Source organism: Thermobia domestica, chromosome 13, assembly GCF_964235325.1.
Source record: "Thermobia domestica chromosome 13, izTheDome1.hap1.1, whole genome shotgun sequence".
Taxonomy (NCBI): domain Eukaryota; kingdom Metazoa; phylum Arthropoda; class Insecta; order Zygentoma; family Lepismatidae; genus Thermobia; species Thermobia domestica.
Genome location: NC_137466.1, coordinates 66181994 through 66207319, shown reverse-complemented (window position 1 = coordinate 66207319; position 25326 = coordinate 66181994). Strand labels below are relative to the sequence as shown.

General features: G+C 34.6%; 1 protein-coding gene across 1 annotated transcript in view; it reads left to right on the top strand.

Annotated features, from left to right (window-relative positions):
- Positions 1–25326, top strand: part of lms (lateral muscles scarcer) — an 80950-nt gene that overhangs the window by 49951 nt on the left and 5673 nt on the right. Inside the window, exon 2 of the mRNA XM_081735845.1 lies at positions 22764–22957. Coding sequence (XP_081591971.1) covers positions 22764–22957 — 194 coding nt within the window. The remainder of the gene's footprint in view (positions 1–22763; positions 22958–25326) is intronic.

Here is a 25326-nt window from a genome sequence, read left to right as displayed (position 1 = left end):
CATAGTGGTCTGGTCTCTTGTAAATACTTGAAAAGTGACCAAAAATGGCCAAAAGCACACGAAAAAGTGAGCAAAAAGTGACCAAAATCTCATCATGCTCCTCTTTTCCTTTGTCAATTTCTCCATCGCATCTCTCTTTGTTTGTTGTTTTGTTTTATCTTTTTTCTTTACTTCTTCTTTTTGAGCTTCCTCTTTTCTTAGGTCTTCTAAGTATGCTTTGTAGTTACGGTAAGCTGACTTAGCAGATGTAAAAAGCTTCTGAGTAAGTGGAACCAGCTCTGGACTATTTTCGAATTTCTTCATCCCAGACATTATATTTAACTTAGCATTCAGAGTTCTCAAAGCCATGAAATATTCAAATTCATCACCTACTCTTAAGAAGAACACACAAGAGGCATAACACAAGACGAACATGATGAACCTCACAAACACACACACACAACCTTGAACGGAGCGTTAACTATTACAAGAGAAAACTAAAAGATTATTATGATAGAAGAAAGAGTAGGCCTAGACACAGAAGGGTTCTCAAACTCACCTTGAGAAATTAAGCATCCACCAAACGCCCACTGCGCTTTAGAAAGAATAAAAGCTAAAGTGAGAATAAAGCTGACTGTTTCACATGTGACAGAAAGTACTGAAGCTTTCAGAAGAGTAATGAGTAACAAGTTTTTGCCTTTTTCCATTTGTTTTTATATTTTTCTTAGAGAACTGCCAATGCAAAACATAAATCACACGAAAAAATCACTTTACCTCTCAAAAAAGTAACTTTTAGTGACAAATTTGAAAAAAAAAAGTAACTTTTAGTGACCAACTTGAAAAAAAGTAAACTTTAGTTAAAGAAGTGACTCGCTATGAGCCCTGTTCCGCTCAATGAATTTACATGAATAAAAATATACTTTACAAAAAATTAAGCTAGCCCCAAATGCGTTCCCACATAACACTAGACTCAGTTTTAAAAATATATAATTCTTACTTCGATTAATCTCTTCATTTCTAGAAACGTTTTTACTACCCTTCTAACGTCCGCCCGTTGAAACACCACTTGCAGAGCAGGCTCGAAACCAGCCACAGAGCTTTGGGGGCCATGAATATGTTAGGAGGGGTCAAGACATTAAAATTCTCTTACACATATCTAAATTGCATTTAGTATTGAAGTATGGAGAGGACATGAAAAATTTAGGGAGAGCTAGGCCCTCCCTAGCCCCCCCTCTGATTGCGAGCCTGTTGCAAAGTAGCACTTACCAACTGAATCTGGTACTATATTGTCACATTTTTCTTTATTGAGGAGGAGGTAGGTGAATGAACGCTAAAGACGTTGCCAATTTCAGTCATCTGCATCTGTCCATCAATCTCTTTTGTCGGAAACGACCGCGGAGCCCAGGAGGGTAGGTATGAGGTCTGTTTCGTCAATGGTTTTGATGGAAATACCGCCCGAAACAATGAGGTCGTGTGGTACCTCCGTACATGAGAACGAGGTCGCTTCAAATTTTAGAGCGAAATAAATAAATAAATAAGAATATTGCCTTCTTTCCTAAAGGCTAAACCTTTTTTAAACTTAATGAATAATAAATAATGAATATAATGATATAATGAATAATCTATATGATACTGATTGATACAATTGGATTTGGGGAAGTATTCCATTTCCATCCAGGGGTGTGTGTAAAGAAATTTGGAGGGGTGTTAGGGGGGTGTTGATTACTCCCTGGTCCACACAGACTACTTTGAATTTTCTCAGGGTTCTACCACTTCCTCTTATGATCATTCATAATCACTTTTTTTTTCCTTTTACGACTATCATCCATCTCTTTTACCCTATAAAGTATAATTGTGGGACCTCAAGCTAAGCATTTATTTCACTTTCCTTTCCATGTATTGTTACGCTATATCTCCGAGTTTCAATTAACTTCAAAATGTATTTCGAAAAACTACATACAGTTACAATATTTTTAAAAAATGTGACTCCGTTCATGAACCCAACTCATACACATTCTTTTTCCAGATAATGTTGTTGGTTATGGGAGCATAGGAGCAGTGTATTTAAAAACATGAATTTGATTGAGCTGAGCATCTAATGAAAGTCTGATGGAACTAAACACTAGAATTAGTATTAGGAATTAGATTTCTGGGCTTTCGGCGGCCATGTTAGCCGGTCATGTATGAGATATGACGTCCATCGGCAATCACACTGTGCGAGGGAAGGGAAGAAAGAAAGGATTGTGGAAGGAAGGAAGCGACCAGAGACCTATATATTAGGCACCATCTCGTTATTTGCCTGGTGTGAGAAATCTCACTCAGGATGACTGATCTGAAAAAACTTTTACACTTTTTCGATCGAGTGTTCCCACCAGGAATCGAACCAGGGACCGTTAGCACCAAAGACGAGAGTGTTGGCGATTCGCTACGCGGGGCCACAGGAACTGAACATATGCATAAAAATATCCAACACTATAGAAGTTGAACGAATCAATATGTTCCCTTTATATTTTTCAACAGTGTCAATTAGTGGATTCATTCTCAGAAACACCAGGAATTGGAAACATGTTAGATCTCTGGGTTGTCAGTGGTCAGGCGGCGACAGCAGCGCTGGACTGTTAGTGGTAGTGTGTTCCAGAGATGGTGTGGGCCAATGAAAATTTGACCCATGATCCACTGACCCACCACACACTGTGACCCACTCTGACCTGATCCACCATAACCCATCGTGACCCACTCTGACCCACCACCCACGATACTCTCTCCCAATACCCACCAAAACCCACCGTCATCAACCGTGACCCATGATCCACGTCCTAATCTCCACTGACTAAAGAGTTTACACTTGTAATAGAACAACACTGTGAAATTATCACTAATATCAGAGTTTGAATTTCTATGGTCAATGGCTCAAACACCGCTCTGTTACAATACTGGTGGATTTGACTTTTACGAAATAAAATGGTAGTATTTGTCATGGGCCATATTAGGATAAATTTCAATTTAATTATCATATATAAATATTTCCTTGTTGAATTGCAGATAGTTTCCAGTGGAAAATAGGATGAAATTTTGCGTCTCAAATCAAAGTAGAGTAGGTCAACATAGAGAAAGAAAGAAAGAAAAAGTGTAAATTTTGACTGCGTCTCGAAAGCCAAGTAGTAAGTTCTATTGTTATTATTGCAATTACAAATATCAATAACCAAAAGTGCCTGAAATTCTTTTTTCACCTTCAGGTAAGTAAATAGAAACAAATGAAAAAGAAAAAAGACCTCGAAAATAAAACATTGACAAATTTACCATTGTTTAGAAAATGCTGTCTACAAAGCACTGAGCAGAGTGGGTCGGTGTGTGAGAGTGAGTCGTGGTGGGTCACGGTAGATGGTGGTTCGCAGTGGGTCACGTCCTGTTGACCCACGACTCACTGACCCACTCACAAATCTTAACCCACTTGACCCACTCCATCTCTGGTGTGTTCGGGCAAACTCTGAATGAGCTGAGTAGACGGTGATAGCGTAAAATGTGTGATCTTTCTGATTTCCAAAGAGAACAAATCATTGGCACTCGTTTATGTGGTGTGAACATAACGAAAGTGGCAACTGTGTTGGATATGTCCAATGTGACGACGACCTACAAAACTCACGGCAAAGAGGAACAGTAGTCGGAAGAAAATTCTATGTGACAGGTTGCGCCAAACATTAAAGTGGATTTTCCCTCAGAACTGTCATGCGATTGTACTGCAAATGATGGAAGAACTTAAGCAGCACTCCCACAGCCCGTGTCGGCAAAAGCAGTTCGCCATGAATTGCATTACATGAAAACACTTAGCTTACAGGAGCTCAACCACTGGTAGGATCATAATGCTCAAGAACAACGCCAATGGTACTGCGAACATGCAACACGGACCACTGATGACTGGAAACGTCTATGGTCGGATGAGACATCATTGACCTTACTTCAAACCACCGATCTTGTTTATGTGTGGCAGATGTCCAAAGATTAAAGATCACGATGTGTAGAGCTATATGCGCTTTTTTTTTTATTGTGGAAATAATGTGATATGTGACTCATCTTTGTTTACACCATTTCATACTGTAAATTTATATCTCTCATACGTGTAGCCTCGAAGCTGAAATGCGACATTAAACTCCAAATAGTTTGAGAAGCGTTCTCCACATACCTTTTGAAATATTCAGTAACTATAGCTATGATTACGCTGTTGATACACTCACGGTCGGGGTACTTCCGTTTGTTTATTGTATGATAGTAACACTGGTTTAAAAAAATACTATCCTCGTACATGTCTTATCTTATCTTCTCTTACATATAACATTAACAAATCAATCCTGTTTGTTAAAAAGCAATTAATATCCACGTGATTTAGTCCTGACTGTTAATCACAAAGTTTGAATGTATACAGCGAGTTCTAACCTTATATATATTTAGAATTGTAATGAATTTTCAGTGATCTAAATTTATTAAAGCGACGTTAGAAAGACTCTGTTCTCTTCACTTAAAAAATGGTGAAAATTTGTCGAAAACAAGAAGAGTGAGAAAAACTGTAGAAAATGATTATTTGGTGTTGGATTACAGACAAGGACATGAAGAGAAATTTATTTTCCTTGAAGAAGAAGCAGGAATAAGAGATAACGGATATAAAAAAAGGCTCAAAAATAACTTCGAGCAAAAAAAGAGAGATATTTAGAAGAGAGACCGAAAAAACATCTTGCTGACACTGTTAAAAAAAACACGTAATTTCGTGTTAAATTCTTGGAAAGCAATTTGTTTTATTTAAAAAAAAAAAAAAAACTGGAAAGATACAACTGCAATTTTAATGTTTGCCTTATCTTTCTTTCGTCCAACTTAAAAAGAGGAAAGAAAAAGAAAAAAGAAATTTTACACCCAGAATCCCTAAGTGTTGAAATGGGAAGATTCTGGAAGATTTATACACTTATTTAAGAGAAGTCTTACCCTAAACAGAAATGTACACAACTTTATAATGTGAACTAACTCGTCTCATGCTGAAACATACACTTTACACTTTCATTTGTGAATAAGTAGGGGCCATCTTTCCGTCAATTTTGGATACAGATACCCTGTGCAATTTCCCTAACATGGATGAAGATAACCAAAAATCGAACCTGGAACCTGTCGACACACAAAATAAAAAAACTACTATTTCTATCACTTATATATTAAACTTCCAAATTATGCTACAAAGGTCGGAAGTCTTATAGAACGGCTTTGTCCGTGCGTCCGTCTGTCGACAAGTATCAGAGCAATAACGGTAAGAGATATCAAGAAGCAGTTCTTTGTAACGATGCTTGAATAGTGCGGCGTTGCCAAATAGTGTCGAGTGTTTACTGATGCCAAATAATAAAGGAAGTAATCATGGAATTCTGCTTGGGTACTTACTGGAGAAATTAATTTTCGACCCTTACCGGAATTCAGAGCTAAGTTTTACTTCTCGAACTGCAACGCTAGAGTCCAAGAATTTTCTTATTATGACTGTCACAGTAAACATACAAATTTGGCAACAACGCATTATGGGTTCTGCTCAAGTTTCTTCTCAAAATCTATTTCCTTAAATGTAAATTAATATATAAAGATAATGTGAAACATAACACGAAAAACGGTCAAACAATATATCTATTTTGTAATAAGATCGTTACTTTAAAATATTTTACACGTAGAAATAAACATTTCATAAAACTGAGCACTTCTAGTAAGATCTAACGGCAACTGCCATCTTGTGTGCTTATTGTAAAACGAATCAAATATTTTCTTTTATTTGTTACCTTTTTCGATATCAGAAGACACAACCAAATGAATCAGTGTCTTCTGTTGTAGCTGAAACATAACTATATCTTATAGTATAATATTTATAATATGTAACGTTTCATTGCGCAGTAGTTAAGGGAATGAGCTAAAATATGTCCTGACTTTCGGGTGGTGATCCACCTTAATAAATACTGTGGTTGACACGGAATAAATACTTGTGGATTGTATATAAGTAGCTACAACCTTATTTACATTTAATACGGCCTTTGTCTTAATAATGAACAACAAAGGACCAGATTCATGTTCGGCATTATCACTATCAATGTTCAAAATAAAGGCAGTCAGCGAACGTAGCGGAGCGGAACAGTGATTGTCAACATAAAATTAGGCTTACATGTATATAAGAAATTGATCCATTGAAACCTTGATATTCACGGATACTTGTGAAGCACTTTAGGCCAGTAGTTTTCAACCGCTGATCAGCGGACCAGTGCCGGTCCGCGAAATTATTTTTCATTAGTGTCACAATGAGTGTAGTGCTTTTTATTTTATCAGATCCCCAAAATATGATGTCTTGTATCGGTCCACGAGCGTCAAACAACTTATCTGAACTACTATTTAAAAAAATACAAAATCGACTTCATTCTTAAAACCACTATATTGTCCAAAGATTAGATATATTTTAATCGATAAATCAGATCAAACTGAACAAAGTGAAGCACTTAGGAAATTCCCATGCGTAGTTTTTGTCAAAATCAAGAAAAACTAATTTTTATGACGGTAAAAAAGTATGTCATTCGTTGCCAATAATGACTGATAACTTTCATTCTACTGAAATATGTTCATTATTATAGCCTACAATGATAACTTTCATTCTACTGAAATATGTTCATTATTATAGCCTACAATGATAAGTTTCATTCTATTGAAATATGTTCATTAATTATACAGTGATAACTTTCATTCTACTGAAATATGTTCATTAATTGATAACTTTTATTCTACTGAAATATGTTCATTAATTATATAATGATAACTTCATTCTACTGAAATATGTTCATTAATTGATAACTTTTATTCTACTGAAATATGTTCATTAATTGATAACTTTTATTCTACTGAAATATGTTCATTAATTATATAATGATAACTTTCATTCTACTGAAATATGTTCATTAATTGATAGCTTTTATTCTACTGAAATATGTTCATTAATTATATAATGATAACTTCATTCTACTGAAATATGTTCATTAATTGATAACTTTTATTCTACTGAAATATGTTCATTAATTGATAACTTTTATTCTACTGAAATATGTTCATTAATTATATAATGATAACTTTCATTCTACTGAAATATGTTCATTAATTGATAACTTTTATTCTACTGAAATATGTTCATTAATTATATAATGATAACTTCATTCTACTGAAATATGTTCATTAATTGATAGCTTTTATTCTACTGAAATATGTTCATTAATTATATAATGATAACTTTCATTCTACTGAAATATGTTCATTAATTGATAACTTTTATTCTACTGAAATATGTTCATTAATTATATAATGATAACTTTCATTCTACTGAAATATGTTCATTAATTGATAACTTTTATTCTACTGAAATATGTTCATTAATTATATAATGATAACTTTCATTCTACTGAAATATGTTCATTAATTGATAACTTTTATTCTACTGAAATATGTTCATTAATTATATAATGATAACTTTCATTCTACTGAAATATGTTCATTAATTGATAACTTTTATTCTACTGAAATATGTTCATTAATTATATAATGATAACTTTCATTCTACTGAAATATGTTCATTAATTGATAACTTTTATTCTACTGAAATATGTTCATGAATTATATAGTGATAACTTTCATTGTACTATTTGTAATTTAAAATCTTCAAAGAATATTGACATTTAAGGATTATCAAGTAATGTAATCAAAAAAGTACTGATTGTCTATTGTATACACATTGTTTTTTTTTTTTTTAATTGGTGTACTACGGTATCCATGGTATGGTCTTTAGATTATTGAAACTTCAATGTTTTCTTTTGTACAACCTCACACGAAATAGTGTTCTGAGTGAGCAATGTTTAATATATGGTGGTACACTTGCAAAACATTAGATAGTGAAAGCATTGTGTTTTGTACGTTTTCTGAGGTCCTCAACGTTTTTTGTTTCTAAGCAAATGTTTGAAGAGTAAAGCCCATCATTAAGTTTCGTTAGTGTAGATTGGTTTGACTTAGAAATATATTACTTCACTCGCTAAAACAGAATATTGTGTTTATTACTCGCTATGACATATTACAAACATTCGTTATCAGGGGACACGGCGGATCAATCGTAGAGTGCTCACCTCTGGTGCCAGGAGACCATGGTTCGATCCCAGGCCATGTGAGTTTGTAGCGGACATCGTGTCCGTGGACTTTCTCGCGATTCTGACATTTCCTCCCATATGACCATTCCAATGTTTTATAATCGTTCATTTTTATCAACTATCCGTCTCTCTTATTCTACAGGGACAATTCGTGGGACATAAAACTAGAAATTTCATTCAGTAATCACCCAACTGGAACTAGATAGTTATTACTGTGTTACCATATTTGTTTATTTGTTGGTGTAAATGTTGAGTCATATATTGAAAACACTTCAGTCGATCTGTAAATGTTCACATGGACTAATATAAATAATTTACCAGTATGTTCCGTTGGCTAAAGAACACGACAGTAAGCGCGAAGATATCATGAAATAATATTGTTAAAGTGTAAGGTAGTTCTATAATAGCACTAAAGAGTTCTCAGAAAGTTCAAGAATATAATTATCATATTAAGTTCGTGGTCTTAGTGTTGAATTCAACAGAGAATTTAGATTACTTTTACTTGGAGAAATGTTTTCTCATGGGTAAATTAGCTGAACGTATAACTATCGAATCCATGACAAACTTACATACCAGAAATTGCCACTCTACTATCAAATCACTGTGCTTTTATATCGGTTATGTTTTCTTAGGAATGAATAAAATTTACTTCATAAGGTCGGTTGGTAGCCCAAACATGCAGACCTTAATTAGTGAATTAACTCAAGCTACAAACAATATCCATACACGTAAAGATAGTAAATAAAATTACTATCACAACTGTCTTGATGTGTTTATACGTGCAGCATTCATTACAGTTTTTAAAAGAACTGGTGGAACACTTGGATGAGTACGTATCTTTATAGACACTTACTCTGTTATACTGTTGATTGTGAAAGTAACGGAGTTACATATTTAGGTGGTTTAGTAAATTCAATGCATTGACCTTATTACTAAGTAATACTTCCGAAATATAAATTAGATACTTTGCTGTATAATCTTGCCAATTATTACACTATAACCTTGTCCTTAGATATTCGAATATATTTAATGAATAAATTGTAAACAAATTGACAAATACTCTACTTTTAAAAGAAACTTTAGGTTCTGTTACTATTTCTTTCTTCGGTTCATGAACAACGTCATATACATTTGAAATATAAAGGCTACCAAGAAAGTTCTGTCGCTTTTTCACCCACCACCTTCGAACATTGATATGTCACCTAAGACGTACCTGGAAGAAAAAATAGTCACCATCAGCATCGATGACCTTCTGCCAACGTTCTCGAAGGCCGTGGATTCCATCGTGGTAGAACTTTGTGGGCCGTGAAGCGAAGAAGGTATCAAGTGTATTTTGCACGTCTACTAGGGATTTGAACTGGGTGATTGTCCACGGAATGGAACAGGTGATAATCGGGCGGTGCAATATTCGGAGAGTATGGTGGATGCAATAATATTTCCCAGCCAAGGCGTAGGAAGGTGTCCCGGGTCAACCTAGCTACGTGGGGCTTAGCGTTGTCCTGTAACAGGAGGATCCTTTTGCGATTCAGAAGTGCTGGCTCCAGGTTTTGAGTTTGTCTTGAACACGGCTGAACTGCTGACAGTACACAGTTGCATTGATGCTCTAACCAGCTGATAGCAGTTCCCGATGCACGATGCCGCGAGCAGTCCACCAAACACACAGGAAAACCTTCTGCTGCAGTGTTGGTTTTAGCTATTTGGAACCGGTTCATGAAATGCTAACCAATGATGACGGCGTCGTGGAGCTTCGTACAGGACCCACTTCTCTTCACATGTCAACGTCCAGAAATGACTCCATCAGACGAGACGGCAAAGAAACATAGGTGTCTGCTCACGTTTCTCTCTGGCCCGAAGTATAATTATTTGGAACGCGTCGACCCAATTTGTGCTTCCCAAGTTGATGGAGGGGCTGGCGAATGGTTTCTCCACTCTCACTGAATTGTAATCCCAGTTCCTCACATGTCTGGCCATTGTTCGCCTCAATTGCTGCCTGAAGACTTTCATTTTGTACATGTGTTGGTCTTCTGGCACATGGTGCGTCTTCGTATGTTTCCTCATGGTTCTTAAACTTGTTAAACCACCGCTGCACTGTCTGCAGAGACACAACACCGTCACCAAAGACCTGGCATATCTTCAGGTATTAAACTCGGACATTTTGCAAATCTCTTAAATCGATGTAAGTTAAATGAAAACACAAAAAGCTGGAACTAAAATTTAACTTTGCGTACTCTTTTGGCTGCAAGGTTTTTACAATGTCCTCAAAAGATAGCTTTGAATCTAAAAACTCTTTTCCTTGCCTCATAGTGAAAATAAATATTTGCCCAGTTTTGCGCCCTCCCAATCCGGCGCCCGGGGCGAAAGCCCTGTTTGTCCTCCCCCCTTAGTTACGTCACTGATATGACGTACAAACATGGTGGTCATTGTTGTAAGCACACGAGTAACAAATTGAAATTCAATCGCAAATTTCAACTACTTAGAATCAACGCATAAGTGAAAGGAAGTGTTTCCCGTAATCAGCCAAGCATGGGCGGCGATTAGGGGGGGGGCAAGAGGGGGCAGTTGCCCCCCACTTTTTTTTGACGTGACGCCCTAATTTATATAGTTTCATTTGGAAATGTAAACGGGGTGTCCACACAATTTGGAGAAAAAATCTCTGACTTTTCCCTGACTTTCCATGACGAAAGTTCCAGATTTCCCTTACCTCCCTAGATAACTTAAAAATACAGAAAAAAGAAAGAAACCCCAGCTTCCACACTCCCCATAGTTGGCCATGTTCTCTTCCGCTTCTGTTTCTTTCTTTTTTCAATTTTCTTTCCAAAGAAATGTAAATTTACAAACATGTGCATTGTACCGATATTGATTAGCCCTACCTATTACACAAAATGTAAAGTTGCAAACGGAAGTGTACAGTATACAGAGTACTTACGATATGAAAAAAAATACACATTATATGCTTACACATTATAATACCAATTACACAGCATTATAATATTGCTTATAGTAATAAACAGTTCATACATGATTTTACTGATTATTAAAAAAAAATATTATATAACATATTTTTGCTGGTGCAGTTGTTAAATGTAACCCATTTAGAAATTTGTTTTCATCCTTTCTCGCATAGTTTTCTTCTTATTGATCTGAATATCCTTCTTGTTGCCTCCGCAGTTTAATTATTTTCTCTTCTTCCTCTAGCTCCTTTAGTTGTTGCTGAATCTTCTTTCTTTTCCAAATACACTTGATATTGTCTCACTGAACTTCTCACTGAATTCATTGATGATCCACCTATTCTCATCACAGAATCATATATGATCCGTTGAGCCACCAGAGATTTTTCTTGTAAGTTGTCAACAATGAGAATTTTATTTATTGTGAAACCACTTTCAAAAAATGCGTTTCCGTGAAAGAAGATAAAACACATCTCATAACTGACCATAAGTCAACGAAGTTCTTCCCATTTCCTGAGATTAAGTAAAAAAAAAAAAAAAAAAAAAAAAAAAAAAAACCAACCCTCATCAAGTCCAATACCATCTCTGTCATTGGCTATGAATTCATTCGAGTTTTCCTTAAATTCTTCAGTCTGAGCTTTCACTGTGAGCTGGAGATACTATTTATTCCCGTTCTCAGCCACTTGTCCAGATATCCTCTTGGCACCATGCAATTCTTCTAGAACAGCCTTTACCCTGTTGAGCAAATATGCTAGGATGCAGTTAGATATGTTTCTCGCAGAAAATTAGTTTCAACAACTATATCAGAAAACACTGACTCCTTCAATATCATCATTAAGAACACCCCATTTTACATAGTAACAGTAAAGAAATCAACCCTATTTCATAAATTCAGTAATTGAACAATGGACCTAAATCGATTTTTCACTGACTTTCCTTGACCAATCTGCCATTTCCCTGACTTCACCTGATACATTTTTACTTACCTGACTTTGACTTATTTTCCAGAATGTTGACACCCTGGTAATGGTTTTGAATGTATTATTGTTTCATAGAAAGCAGTGGTGCCATATGATATTTGCCGTTGCATGAGTACGTATTGGTTATTCTTCTTCCCGTGGAGTTAAGAAAGCTACAGAATTGTGTTTTAATTGCAATTCAAAGCAATTAATATTGCAATTGCATATTTCTTTAAATGTCATAGTATATGCATGCAGTACATACTATATTTCATTTTCTAAAAGTAAAAACATTCATTTAATGGCATGTGTGGAATTAAAAGTATAAGTTCCTCATTAATTCCCAGTTTCAATATAACTTCTTCAAAATAAGCGTCATTATTCATTACTATGATTAATATTATCCCTTTTATTTATTTGTTTTGGGAATTTATTAAATAATCTGTCACACAATTTTCCAGACAGAATTTTAAGATGTTCATGAGCAAGAACTCAAATCTCTTATTACACTTTTGTTGTTTAAGAGTATAAAGAGCTAGTACCTACCTGTATTGCTCTTATGAATTTACTTAATAAAACAGAAATACGATATACAATATTTTAAGTGAAAAAAGATAGTATTCTTTTACTTATACAACCTTTCATCAGTGTTAGAAACAACCAGGAAATCTAACACTGATATACAATTGTTCAGATCATGTATTGCCCTCCCACTTTTAACTTCTAACCGCCGCCACTGCAGCCAAGTCTGAAGTATTTTATAGAAAAAAAAAACAGAAAGAAAGAAAAGAAAGAAAAGAAAAAAAGGAAATGTTCCTTCTCGTTATTTATTTTATGTGGACATTTGTTTCGAACGTGATAAAAGTTTATTACTTATTGATATATGTGTATTACGTTGTCTATTGCTATTTATTTTTTCAATAAAAAGTGTGTTATAGAAACTATTTTTATAATGTAAAGCCACTGCATACAAAAAAAAATCAAGAAATTTCCAATGATGCTGTAGATATTTTAATTACAAATTCAAGAGGTCTGCATATGTTCCGACACGAAAAGCAAACGGATAGCCTCTCTCAAGGAACTTGACATATTTGTGTGCTAAACATGTGAGAAAAATAAGTCGTACGCAAGCTTAGCTTCTCTTTTTTCTTTTTTTTTTTAAAAAAAGGCTCGGGGAAAAGACTTAGTTAATGAGTGTTTCTCTTTAAAAGAGTGTAAGCTGCCACAGTTCACGCTTGGAACATAAAGAAGCTGTGATGCCGCTGAAGTGATAAATGGTGATAGGAGTTTGACCTGAAACAAACCAGGTATACAAATAAAACTCAAACTTCTTTTTCATAGTTACTTTCGGCTCCTTTTAACCGTTAGCTCCTTCAACATTTACTTCATAGTCAAACGAAACTGCGAAAAACTAGCTCACATAATATAACTAGAGTAAAAAACAAACGGGAGCTAACATGCACATTCAACAAGCAACAGATATATCTGAATTCTCTTTGACTTTGAGAGAAAATAAAAAAAGAGAGAGTCTAAGAGAGAGAATGAGATAAATTTATCTGAGATCCTTAATTAGCACGGCAAAGCCCGGCTCGAAGACAAACTACATGCTAAATGGTCTCTAATTACACTGCAAAGGAAAGGAAACTCATATGTCATTGCCATGAGGAAATCTGGCCTGTTTCCTTCATCACCATGACAGATTTAGGCCTAATGATGGGAAACAGTGCCGAAAAGACTCCTCTTGACTTCGTTCTTGTGTCGTCGAACGCTGGCAACTGATCAGAAAATAATCGTTTCTTCTAGCTTCTTTCGTCGCTTGTTGGTGGAGGAAGAATATCTTTTCACAACTGTTTCATGATCGCAAAGGGGGGCTTTTTGCTTTCTCAAAGGGTTTTTGTCTTGGTGGTCCAATCGCATTCGCTTCTTAAGTGTAAAAGAAGAATGAAAACAAACGTCATCTTTACCCAAATAACGTGTCTCATCTCATTTGAGTGGTTGACAACACACTTCAAGCATCACTTTACTATGTTGTGACATTTTACGGTAACACGTTTTGCTACCACTGAATTTTTAATTCCCAACATATTCAAATAAGATAAATTATGAACGAAATAAATGTTAAGTGAGCAAATTTTACGATTAAAAGAAACGTGTGACTTGGTAAACTAGTAGTAATGAGCATTTTGGAAGGTTACCGAGCATTTTCTTCAGTAAAGATTCTTACGGTTTTGAGAAAAATAAGGCATTTGCTGTAATATTTTCTCTTGTTGTTAATCATGAACTATGAAGATTATAACGAGTAATAACAGAAATATTCGCTGAAGCAAAAATGGAAAAGGAATTATTGTCCCTCTTGACGACAACGTAATATTGAATTGTCTTGCATACTCAAGGTTAGTATGCGTTAAAGAAAACCATGATACTGGCGGATAACGTGGCAATTTTGGTGGAGAAAATTCGGATCCAATTTACTTTAGGAGTTCTTGTGGTTGGGATCATACATCATTCACAAATAATAAGCGAAAATTATTCTTGTTGGTATACCTAGGTAATAATACTTATTATGCTCACAACTTCTATTATTACACTTACAACGATTAAAATCGTAATTCGTACGCTTCTCATCTGTTTGATCAGCACAGCTATATCAGATTTGTGTGTAGAAATAGAAAGTTTGCTTGTACATTATAAATACTGAAGTTTTATTATGAATTTTTGTATACAATTTTATATTTTAGGAAGTAGGTACTTTTGTATACAATAAAATAATTATTTACACACACACATACACACACTCGTATATATATTCGAAGGGAAGGTAGTACACAGTGGATTAATTTTTAAAACTTTCAGCATAAATCCGTTTAATGTAAGTATTACTGGAATTCGTTTAGTGTAGGTCTAGAACATGGGCACATGTCTCCAGTACATTCGTAAGTAATTTATTAATTTGTAGCGCTGCTCTGTATCTTACAGTTACAGTTAACGCTAATGCTTGTAAAGTGATTCACTGTGTACCACCATCGTACACAGTGGATCATGCGTACACAGTGGATCAAAGGAACAATGTATTGAAAGTAATGAATAGAAACGTATGATAAAGGGGCCCATCATTTGAAAATCTCCAAATCTACATAAAATTGTCAAAATCTGTACTATTATTGTCAAAATCTGTACTATTACTCACAATACAAAATAAATTATAAAATTCTAAATAAAAGTTAGAATCGAAGTATTACAAGCATCTTAATAGCATACTACTAATTTCAGGAATTGATTACCAAAATAAACAATACAAACGACTGTTATAGAACAAACTTTTTAAACAATTAAATTGATATCTTGTACGGATAATCCTTGGTTCTGGAAATTTAGTAGTTTAAGTAATTATGCACAATAGCATAAGCAATTTGTTACAAAATGGAGAATTTAACTTTCTGTACTGAATTCAATTAGTCTGATTATGCAAATTATTAGTTTCACTATGACGGGAAAAATATATGTCCAGCTCGACATTATCATCCTTTGAAACTTCAAAAGGTTAACGGAGATAAATTCCATGAAACTCTACCGGCAACCTGATATTAACAGACAGTATTTTATTTTTCACAATAAGAAGTTTTGGAAGCTCTCTTACTATTCAAATATTGTGTGTGGGTGAAATATCTGGATTATTTGGGTGGACGAAACTTTCATGTATCTTCTCACTTCTTAGAAACGAAATCTAAAAATAATTTTCATTGTCTTTCCTAGTTGTGATTTGACCAATGTAATGTGTGAATGAAAGACATCTTACAAGAACGTACTCCCAGGTTGAACTTCTCTTTGGCTCTGTTCCAAATCATCAATAAGTAGTAGTTTCTGTCTCTAAAGTAACATCGTCCGTCTTCCTTAGCCTGAGGGGCATAATCGTGTGACGTTAAACTGAAAGATTTCGTTTTTTAAAGTATCACCATCATCTAAAGAATCTTATAATATAATTGGTTTAAAATCATCATTCTCCGTTGAACTACCATTTTCTTTCCCTTTCTTCAGGACTGAAAGTCTTTATTTTATCCCTTTTGCTTCAGATTGGTGCTGAATTTGGACTCCTTTCATTCACTGGCTTCTTTCTCTGTTATTACTTTCTTGGATGTCTGAACTGTTCTAGTTCACGTCTAAGTTGTAAATACGTGAAAGGCTACAGAATTTGGGATATTTCGTTGATAAGTTACGTAAAATTACTAAAGAATGCCTCAACATTATGTTTGTTGAATGACATCAATCTTAAGAGTCTAAGATTGACGCTATTTAACACATCTGGATTTCGAATACTAAGATTTTTATTACGATTCACTCTAGATCTGAAATTTTGCTTTTTCCCACTAAGCAGGTATTGTTGTTCTTGTCAATTTCATATGCCAAACGCCTCACGGCCACGTAGACTAAGACATTTTGTTGCACATTTTTATATATTTCGGTAATAAATGCTCCAACTCTGAAGTGAATATTTGTCGTACAGAATAATTTGACTTCATTTTAACATTGTCACCTGGTACTTTCTTATTTTTTGACACATCTGTTCAAAGTTGTGTAATCAATGTTCTTTTATTTACCAACGCTGCTAATAGAATATCCCTGCTCCATCACTAATTGCACTGCTTCTCTCATCGAAATAAATGTCTTTCATGTTGCCTTGAGTGTATTTCCTTGTGGTCACACCATTAATCTGTAACGTGTAACATAATAGTAAAAGCTCCATGAAAAGCCAATACTATGACTTGTTTCTAAACGAGTATGTCTAACACATTGAACTCCTATAAACACAATGAGGAACAGAGTAGATCAGTTCACTGTGTACCACACCGATGTGATTCACTGTGTACTTGTTGGTGTCAACCCAAACTGTTTCCCATGACAAGGAACTGTTAAAGTAAAGAACAAAAAAAGAAACAATACTATGTTACAAATACATTATTACCTACCTCCCGTGTCCGTGATATTCTAAATTACAAGATAAATCACAGCGTCAGAGCATTCACTTCTATTACTTCATTTTTTACTTTAGCACAAGGAAAACAGATTTTTCACTTCACCACGGGTGCGAAGCAACCATTGTTGTTGACATTTCGTTCATAAGTGTGTAATGTGAAAACAGAATAGCTGACATGCGCTAGGTGAATTTGTGCAATAAATAAATGAATAACGCCTTCTGATCCACTGTGTACTACCTTCCCATATATATATACACGAGGAACGTTCAAGCTATATCTAGAATTTCTTTTTTCCTGTCATATAGAGAAGTTAACATGTGAATCAATTACTGTTCTATTTCAAGGTACTCCCCATGTACACGCACACACTTGTCCCATCGGTGTGGGAGTGCCCGTATCCCTGCGGCATAGAATTTTTTTGGACGATCTTTTAGTCATTCAGTACACACGTTTTGACTTCGTCGTCGGTGTGGAATTTTTGTCCTCCTAAGTGCTCCTTGAGGGGACCAAAATGATGGAAGTTGCAAGGCGACAGACAGATCAAGGCTATACGGGAGATGGTCTAGGATCTCCCAACTAAGTTTGGTGATAGCTGTGACTGTCATTGTGCCCGTATGAGGACGCGCGTTGTCATGCAGGAAGATGACATATTTCTTCACCGTCTGCGTTCGTTTTCTTCTCAAAGCCTCTTTGACATTACTCCGAAGAAGGTTGCTGTAATACCCTGAATTGATTATGGCCCCGCGTGCCAGGAAATTAGTGCATATCACCCCGTCTTTGTCCAGAATATCGTCAGCATCACTTTACCAGCGGACACTTGCACTTTTTTTTTTTTTTTTTTTTTTGTGGCGGCGAGTCTGGATGTCTTCATTTCACGCTGGAGCGCTTTGACTTCGAAGTGTAATGATGCATTCAGCTCTCATTGCAGGTGATTATCTTTGCAAGGAAGCTTCTGCCTTTTCTATGAAATCGCTGCAGATGCTGAGATAAGACGTTTTTCCTACACTGCTTCTGGTCGAATGTTAGCATTTCTGGGATCCATCTTGCTGTGATTTTCCGAAAGTGCAGGTGTTCGTGGATGATCGTTTCCACACTTCCCACGCTGATGTTCGTGTTTGCACTCAAATTTCTCACACTGATGCATCGATTACTTAGAATGAGCTACTCCACCCAACGAATGTTAGTGTCGTTGACTGAAGTAGCTCAGCTTGAAGTATAGGCCACGTTGAAAACGTATTCTCTTCCTCTTGAATTTTGAACATCACTCGCACACTTGCGACTGAGACAGAGTTGCTTTGCCATATTGCGCACTTAATCTTCTAAAGATTTCATCAGGTTTCTTGCGTTCCTTCAGGAGGAACTTGAACAAAATGAAGTTGCTCCGCTAGGGCCTCCGGCTCCACATTGCCAGGCTTGTTGCTATCGTCTATCGCTACTGTGAACTAATAAAAACACTAATGTCAGGAACAGAAGCTACTGTGAACTAATAAAAATAGAACTCCAAGTTGTTGTAAATATATCTATACGAGGGTGGCAAAAATATATTATTACATTTTTCGAAGGAAAGCAAATTTCAACCCTATAATTAGATCTATAAGAAAATGGCAAATGGCAAAACATAATATGTCACTGTTTGGCCATTTTATGATTTTTCGGTTCAATAGCTGATCTTACCGAAATAATGGAAAAGGTTGATAATGATTTAACTAAAAATTTCCTATTTAGCAGTATAGGCTATATTTCGTTTTCACCAGTGATCTGAAAGTATTTTAAATGCAGTTCATAAAGTTGTAATATGCTCTCTTGCGAAAAAAAAGAAAGTGCACATCATGTTTTGAAATCCTCGTATGAAAATATTAAACAACGTCTCCTTCCTTACGATATGCATTATAAAAACCCAATTCAAGATTGGTATTGGTTATGCTCAAAAATTCATTTTCGTTATGATGTGAGAGACGTTTATTCATTATTTTTATCCTTCGACTTTTCCTGAAAAAAAAAAAAAAAAAAAAAAAAAAAAAACAAGGATACTACATCTATACTAGAACATGATACGTACATTTTTACAGGAGAGCAAACTACAACTTTTTAAATTAAATTTAAAATACTTTCAGTTCAGTCATGAAAACGAAAAGTATACTGCTAAATAGGTAATTTTTAGTTAAGCCATTATCAACTTTCTCCATCATATAGATTTCAGTTTGACCAACTACCGGAGCGAAAAATTGATGACCTGTCATGTTTTGCCATTCTCGTATAGAGATGTCCTCTGTAATGATTTCTTGAAGTATAAAGAAGGATGTGGAGCTATTAAGATATGCAAAGTATTCATTAAAATGCAATTAAAAGGCAACACAGATTTGTGTAATATACTTGCTTGGATGAGTTTAGATTTCTTTTCAGCACCGAGGATATATGAAGCGAGGACCTACAGCTTAATGTGGGATGCTAACTACTACATGACCTCCCATTAGAAATTGTAGTATACTTTTTTGTGTCTTTTGTGTTGCAATTATTTTAAATGAAATCTGCCCAAGTGTCCTTATTAAAATTATTTTACGTTACTTCGTGAAACCATATATGTGTGTGTGTGTTATACGTAAAATTTAAATAACACATATTTTCCTTTTTGTCCTCTAGAAATCGTAAAATCTTCTTGTATTTCTCTGAAATATTTGGAAACCCTTAATCTACTGACTTAAATGTTAAAAAATTACCTATAATTAAGTATATATGCCTTATAATGGTTATTAACAAGGATTATATTTTCATTGTAACGGAAGGCTAGATTTAAATTACTTTCATTGTTGCGTTTATATTATCTCGTGGCAACAATACTGTTTTCATTTAATGACTTGAGAGATGGGGTTCAACTTAAAATTACGTTCAATTAAAATGAACTGTACAATGAATTTTCTGTTTTCAAATCTATATCAGTACTTGATAGAAAAGACAATAATGATTGTTGGAAATTATCAACTGTATTTCTCGGGAAAAAAAAAAAAAGGAATCTTGTTGAAAATAATGCAGTATCAGTCAGTAATTCACATATCGAACAAAGCGTTTAGTATACTGAAAGCTTTATTCTCAGATGATAGAAACAGAATGTCAACGAAACATGTGACGGCCGAAATTTGGTTCAGATGAAAATAATCAGTCAAGATCTCTACAAAACGATTCTGGAGAAAGATTTTTTCTTGACGCACCGATGACCTCCAAAAAATATGAATACTATGGTAGGTGTCTACAGTCACAAACGCTTTGGAACATTTTCGTTTAGTTCGGTATAGTTTAATAGTAATAATCATCGTGAAAGTGATTAGAAACAGTGGTAATAAGTGATAAAAAGGAACAGTGGTAGTAACATGCAAAAACCTTCAGTTCCAAATTTGTGTGCTGGTGGTCTCCGGGCTTCACTTTAATCTAGCAATCTTAAAAATGGAACTTTTCCTTGCAGATAAATAACGATGGCATTGACGAGAGACGAAGAATAAAAATCATCGTAATGTCTGTGGAACAGAGCTGCAGTGCCAAAGCTACTGACTATATCAACTACTATACTATTCAAATAGGACCAAGTATACAAAACATGATTGGATGCTTAAAAGCCGAAGTTCACGTAACATGATTGGATACTTAATAGCCAAAATTCGTGAAACAAAGAGTTGAGGATTGATTAATTAGGATTAGGTGAGTTTGAGTTGATTTTAGTTTAGCGTTCCTTTCAGCAGCGAGGCTATATGAGACGCGGACCTACTGATTAACGTGGAATCCGAACCACATGAGCTCCCGCCGGGAATCGAACCCGGGTCTCCCACTAATTAGGATTAGGAATTAGATTTTTGGGCTTTCAGCATTTATGGCCGTATTAGCCCATCACGTATGTGGGATGACGTCCCTTGGCGAGTACACTACCGGGGAAGTGGTAAGGAAGAGAGAGGAATGGAGAAGAAAGGAAGCAGCCATGAACTATTATGGGAGGTACCATCCAGCCCTTTGCCTAATATAAATAAGGAAAACCCTACTCAGGTTGGCTGGCCTGAAAAAACTTTTACACTTTTTCGATCGAGTGTCCCCACAGGGAATCGAACCCAGGCCCGCATGCACCAAAGACGAGTGTTAGCGACTACACTATGCGGAGTCACACGGACTAATTAGTGTCGGACATCTTAAGCTAAGCATGATTCTTGAAAAGAACAGCTTGAACCATATAAAGTATTGATATTTAATGTAATTTAAATATTTCTTTTTTAAAAATCTTGCTCAGCCTGCAATCTCTGACCATAGTTAGTGTGTTTGTATTGGATACCATCATGCTCGTTTTGTGAGTAGTTTTTCTGTTTCTTTCCATTATCTCATAGTACCAGTTCTTCCATTCTATTTCACTTATAATCAGTGCTGGCTCTTGATGGAAGTCACGCCGGTAAAAATTAAATTTTGTTGTTACAAGCCAAGGAAAGAAAGCTTATCTAATGTACTTATTCTTGTTTTCAGTCCTCTAAAACTTATTCAGATTCAGATTTCATTATCTAAATACAAAATAATGTTTAGAGGTCTTTAAGCTCTTCACTAGAACCTTAAGCTTCTATTTGGTTTTCATCGACCGGGAAAGTCAGATAATTCCTGAATAATTTGGTGTGAAAGCATAAAAAGAGTACGTAGATCAGGAACGTACGCAGGGGGTGGGTCCTGGGGGTCCAGACCCCCTTCCCCCCGAAACCCGGACTTTTTTGTAAATTTAATCTAATTTTAGGAGCAATTTTACAATTTTTAATATAATTTAGCCTGAAATTGTGTTTGGATCCCCCCCGAAAAGCTTTGGACCCCTCCCGAAATAAATTCCTGCGTACGTCCCTGACGTAGATAATATCAAGCATCACCATTTGACATTCCTGAAGGATAAATGACATTTGATGGGCATTTCTCAGAACATTCCAATTACTTTTAATTTTATCAATGAACAAATTATGTGCAAACCTCAGTAAGGTTAATACGTACAATAATAATAATAATAATAATAATAATAAAAGCAAATAGTGCTTAAAATACTTCGACACTGTAATGTCCTTACACTTCTTTTCCTGGTTCCTCCCTTCTTCTTTTGTTGCCTCTTTTCCTTTCCTTACTTGTTCTTTTTTTTTAACTCTATTCGCAACATTCCTCGTTCATATTTAATCCTTCATTCCAGTTTATCGTTAATTCTTTCATTTTGTTTTCTTCTCTCAATTTTCTCGCTAGCAACCTAATTCTCTTTTTCTAATATTTCTATACAAAAGAAAGAAATGAAGCTGGAACATACAAACAAACAAATAACTCAAACGACCTCTGAAGCGAATAAAACGGGAGGATAACTCGAAAAAATGACAATCAGAGGAAGAAAACGTCACAATGTCGAAACGTTATAAGTATTCATATTGTATCTGCAAGCTTTAAATCAGTGAAATTTTTACGAAAGATAGAAACAAGACGCGATATTGTACATGAAAATATTTAAACATACTGTGTTTGCACCAATCATTGTCTTCTTTACTTCACAGAGCATAACCGCGACAAGTTAAACTTACGATTTCGTTGTTAAAATTAATTTGGATTTTTTAAATATTCTAGATGCTCCAGAACCTAATAGACCAACAATTAAAAACAAAAGCAGGACTCATCTATGTAGAAAAAATATTATTATTCGTCATAATTATTTGTCATAATTTTTACTCCTTTCAGATGATGGTAAAACTACCAGTGGCGGAGGAAGCGCATCAGGAAATAACAGCACAGAAGAAAGGAAGAAAAGACCGCGAACAGCATTTACAGCAGCACAAATTAAAGCTTTGGAAAGTGAATTTGAGAAAAATAAATATCTTTCTGTTTCTAAAAGAATGCAACTTTCTAAAACGTTAAAACTTACTGAAACACAGGTAAATTTTCAATTCTGTTCTTTTAAAAATTCTTTCTGTTGAAATATATTAATTTAAATGTCTCTATTGAAGTCTATTATTAACATTAATCATCTTTCTTTTTTTTAAAAAAAAAATACCTGGACAATTTCCATTATCTCGTAAAGAATGTTTTCACATCTATAGACAGGCTATTATTATTAACTTAAAACAGACAAAAAAAGGGGGGGGGGAATAGTTGTCTTCTACGTATAAAATAGGTGTCGAAAATGATTTTTTTTAAAAAAAGAGAACCAAATTATTTTGAATACGGAACTATTTTATACTTCCTATTAACTATTCAATATTTAAAGGAACTGTAACGGTAAAATATTTTGTACATAGCACAAATGTGTCAACACAGTATCATTCAAATATTAAAAAAAGAACAGTAATTCTTCAATACCAGAAATTGAAGTTATTTTGAATAAGATTTACACGTACTAGTAAGTATTAAAGTGACTATTATAAAAATTTATTCTATACATAGCACAAGTGTCAAAATAGAAACATTAAAATAAACAAAAAGCTAATTTATCAGTGAACCGGGTAAGTAAATAAATGGAAATTTGTTGCTGATATATATATATACGGTGCTCATCATCAGATCAGGTTACACCTGAAAACATGTGGGAAGGTAAAAAGGATATTAAAGAAAAGAAAGAAAAAGCAGATATACACTTCACGTCAGAAACTAATGTTTCTAACTTCATAACCTTTTTTTTTTTTTTTTTTTTTTTCAGATGTAAGTTAAGCTGATGATGAGAATCGTGTTCCTCTAAATTTTTGGGTCTTTTACGGTGATTATGAAGCTTTCATTTTTATTTCAATCTGAAACAAAGAGAGTGTTATGAACATTAATAAAATATTATGAGAATCAGGCTATGATACTCATTTTTTTTTTAATGTAATCAATTATCTTAAATGAAGTAGGTCTTTATTTTTTACTGGTTGCCAATCTTCCTTTCACAAAATATATAAGATCCTTAGGATACAATTGAACTAGAGATAAATGGAAGACCAATAAAAATAAACAGAGAGAAGTTTTTCAAGTGAAAGTGACAAAATAAAGAGTCAATGGGTGTAAATTGCGACATGTAAAAAATTAGATTTTTTTTTTTTTTTTTTTTTTAAGCAAAGACGCTATGTTGCTTGAAATTATATAGCTATAAATATGATAAACTTGAAAAAAAGTTTACTGAAGAATTCTTATATCAGAGCCTCAAAACACTTTCATCTTTGTTAGAAGATAATGACGATTTATTTCATAAGTTGTTTATAAAGATGGTTACGTTCTTCTCTATACCACGTTTTCAGTTTGGTTGAACAGCACCTTTATTTGTATCAATGTTCTAAGGGACAAGTAAATATTTTCTACAAAATAAAAAATGTAATATGTTACTCGCAATGTGTTTAAAGCATGCAACAGTGATGATATCAATTTTCTCAGGAGAGTGGGGTTCAATACACGGAGATAAAATACCAATATACTGGTAACCCACAGTAAGCATGAACGGAGATAAGGCTCCTGAGATACGGTCACCCTTGAAATCATTACTGACATGCAGCGTATGTAAATGCCTTGGAGATCTAGAGAATACATACGGCTTTATATTTTATGTTTACATAGTTATATGTACAACTGGACTTGTAGGGGAAGGACTTCTCCCCTTCATTTAAACTCTTCGCCGTTCGGGAGAGGGGCACCTCACTCTTATTGTATCTCCCTACTCCGTGATACAATAAGAGCATGAATGTATAAATGAAATATGGAATAGGTTCACCACATCTCAAAAACAAACCCCTAAATGAAGCAAAAATGTGACCTGAGCTCATTTCAGTAAATATGTCTACTATTAAGGGCCCCAGAAACAGTATGTATTAATTAATGCTTTAAGTTTTGTTAAATATTGTCCCCTAAATTTAACTTGTGAAGTATTGAATGTGCTCACCACACCATTTAGAAAATAACTGAAAATAAATTAGAATGTCGCTGATGCCCATTACCAGAAAAAAAAATCCTAGATGAAGCATATATGTAATCTGGGCTCTACTTCAGTAAAATGCCAACTGGAATCCATAGAAGTAATGAAAATGTTTATTTAAGTTTTATTTATTCTATGGGGGCCCGAATTTCATATTTTAATAGAGGCCCAACTTAATACCTAGGTATTTTTCTAGGGTGTTCAAATGTTAATGCTTGACTATGAGGCTGTGATTTTTTAAAACTTAATACTAATCAACTGCATGAAGTAAGCCATGACGTGAGATAATTCCTGAAACTATACGTTAGTAAAATTATCATCTTCCAAATGGTACTTTTGTGCATCTATAGGTCTAGATAATGTTTC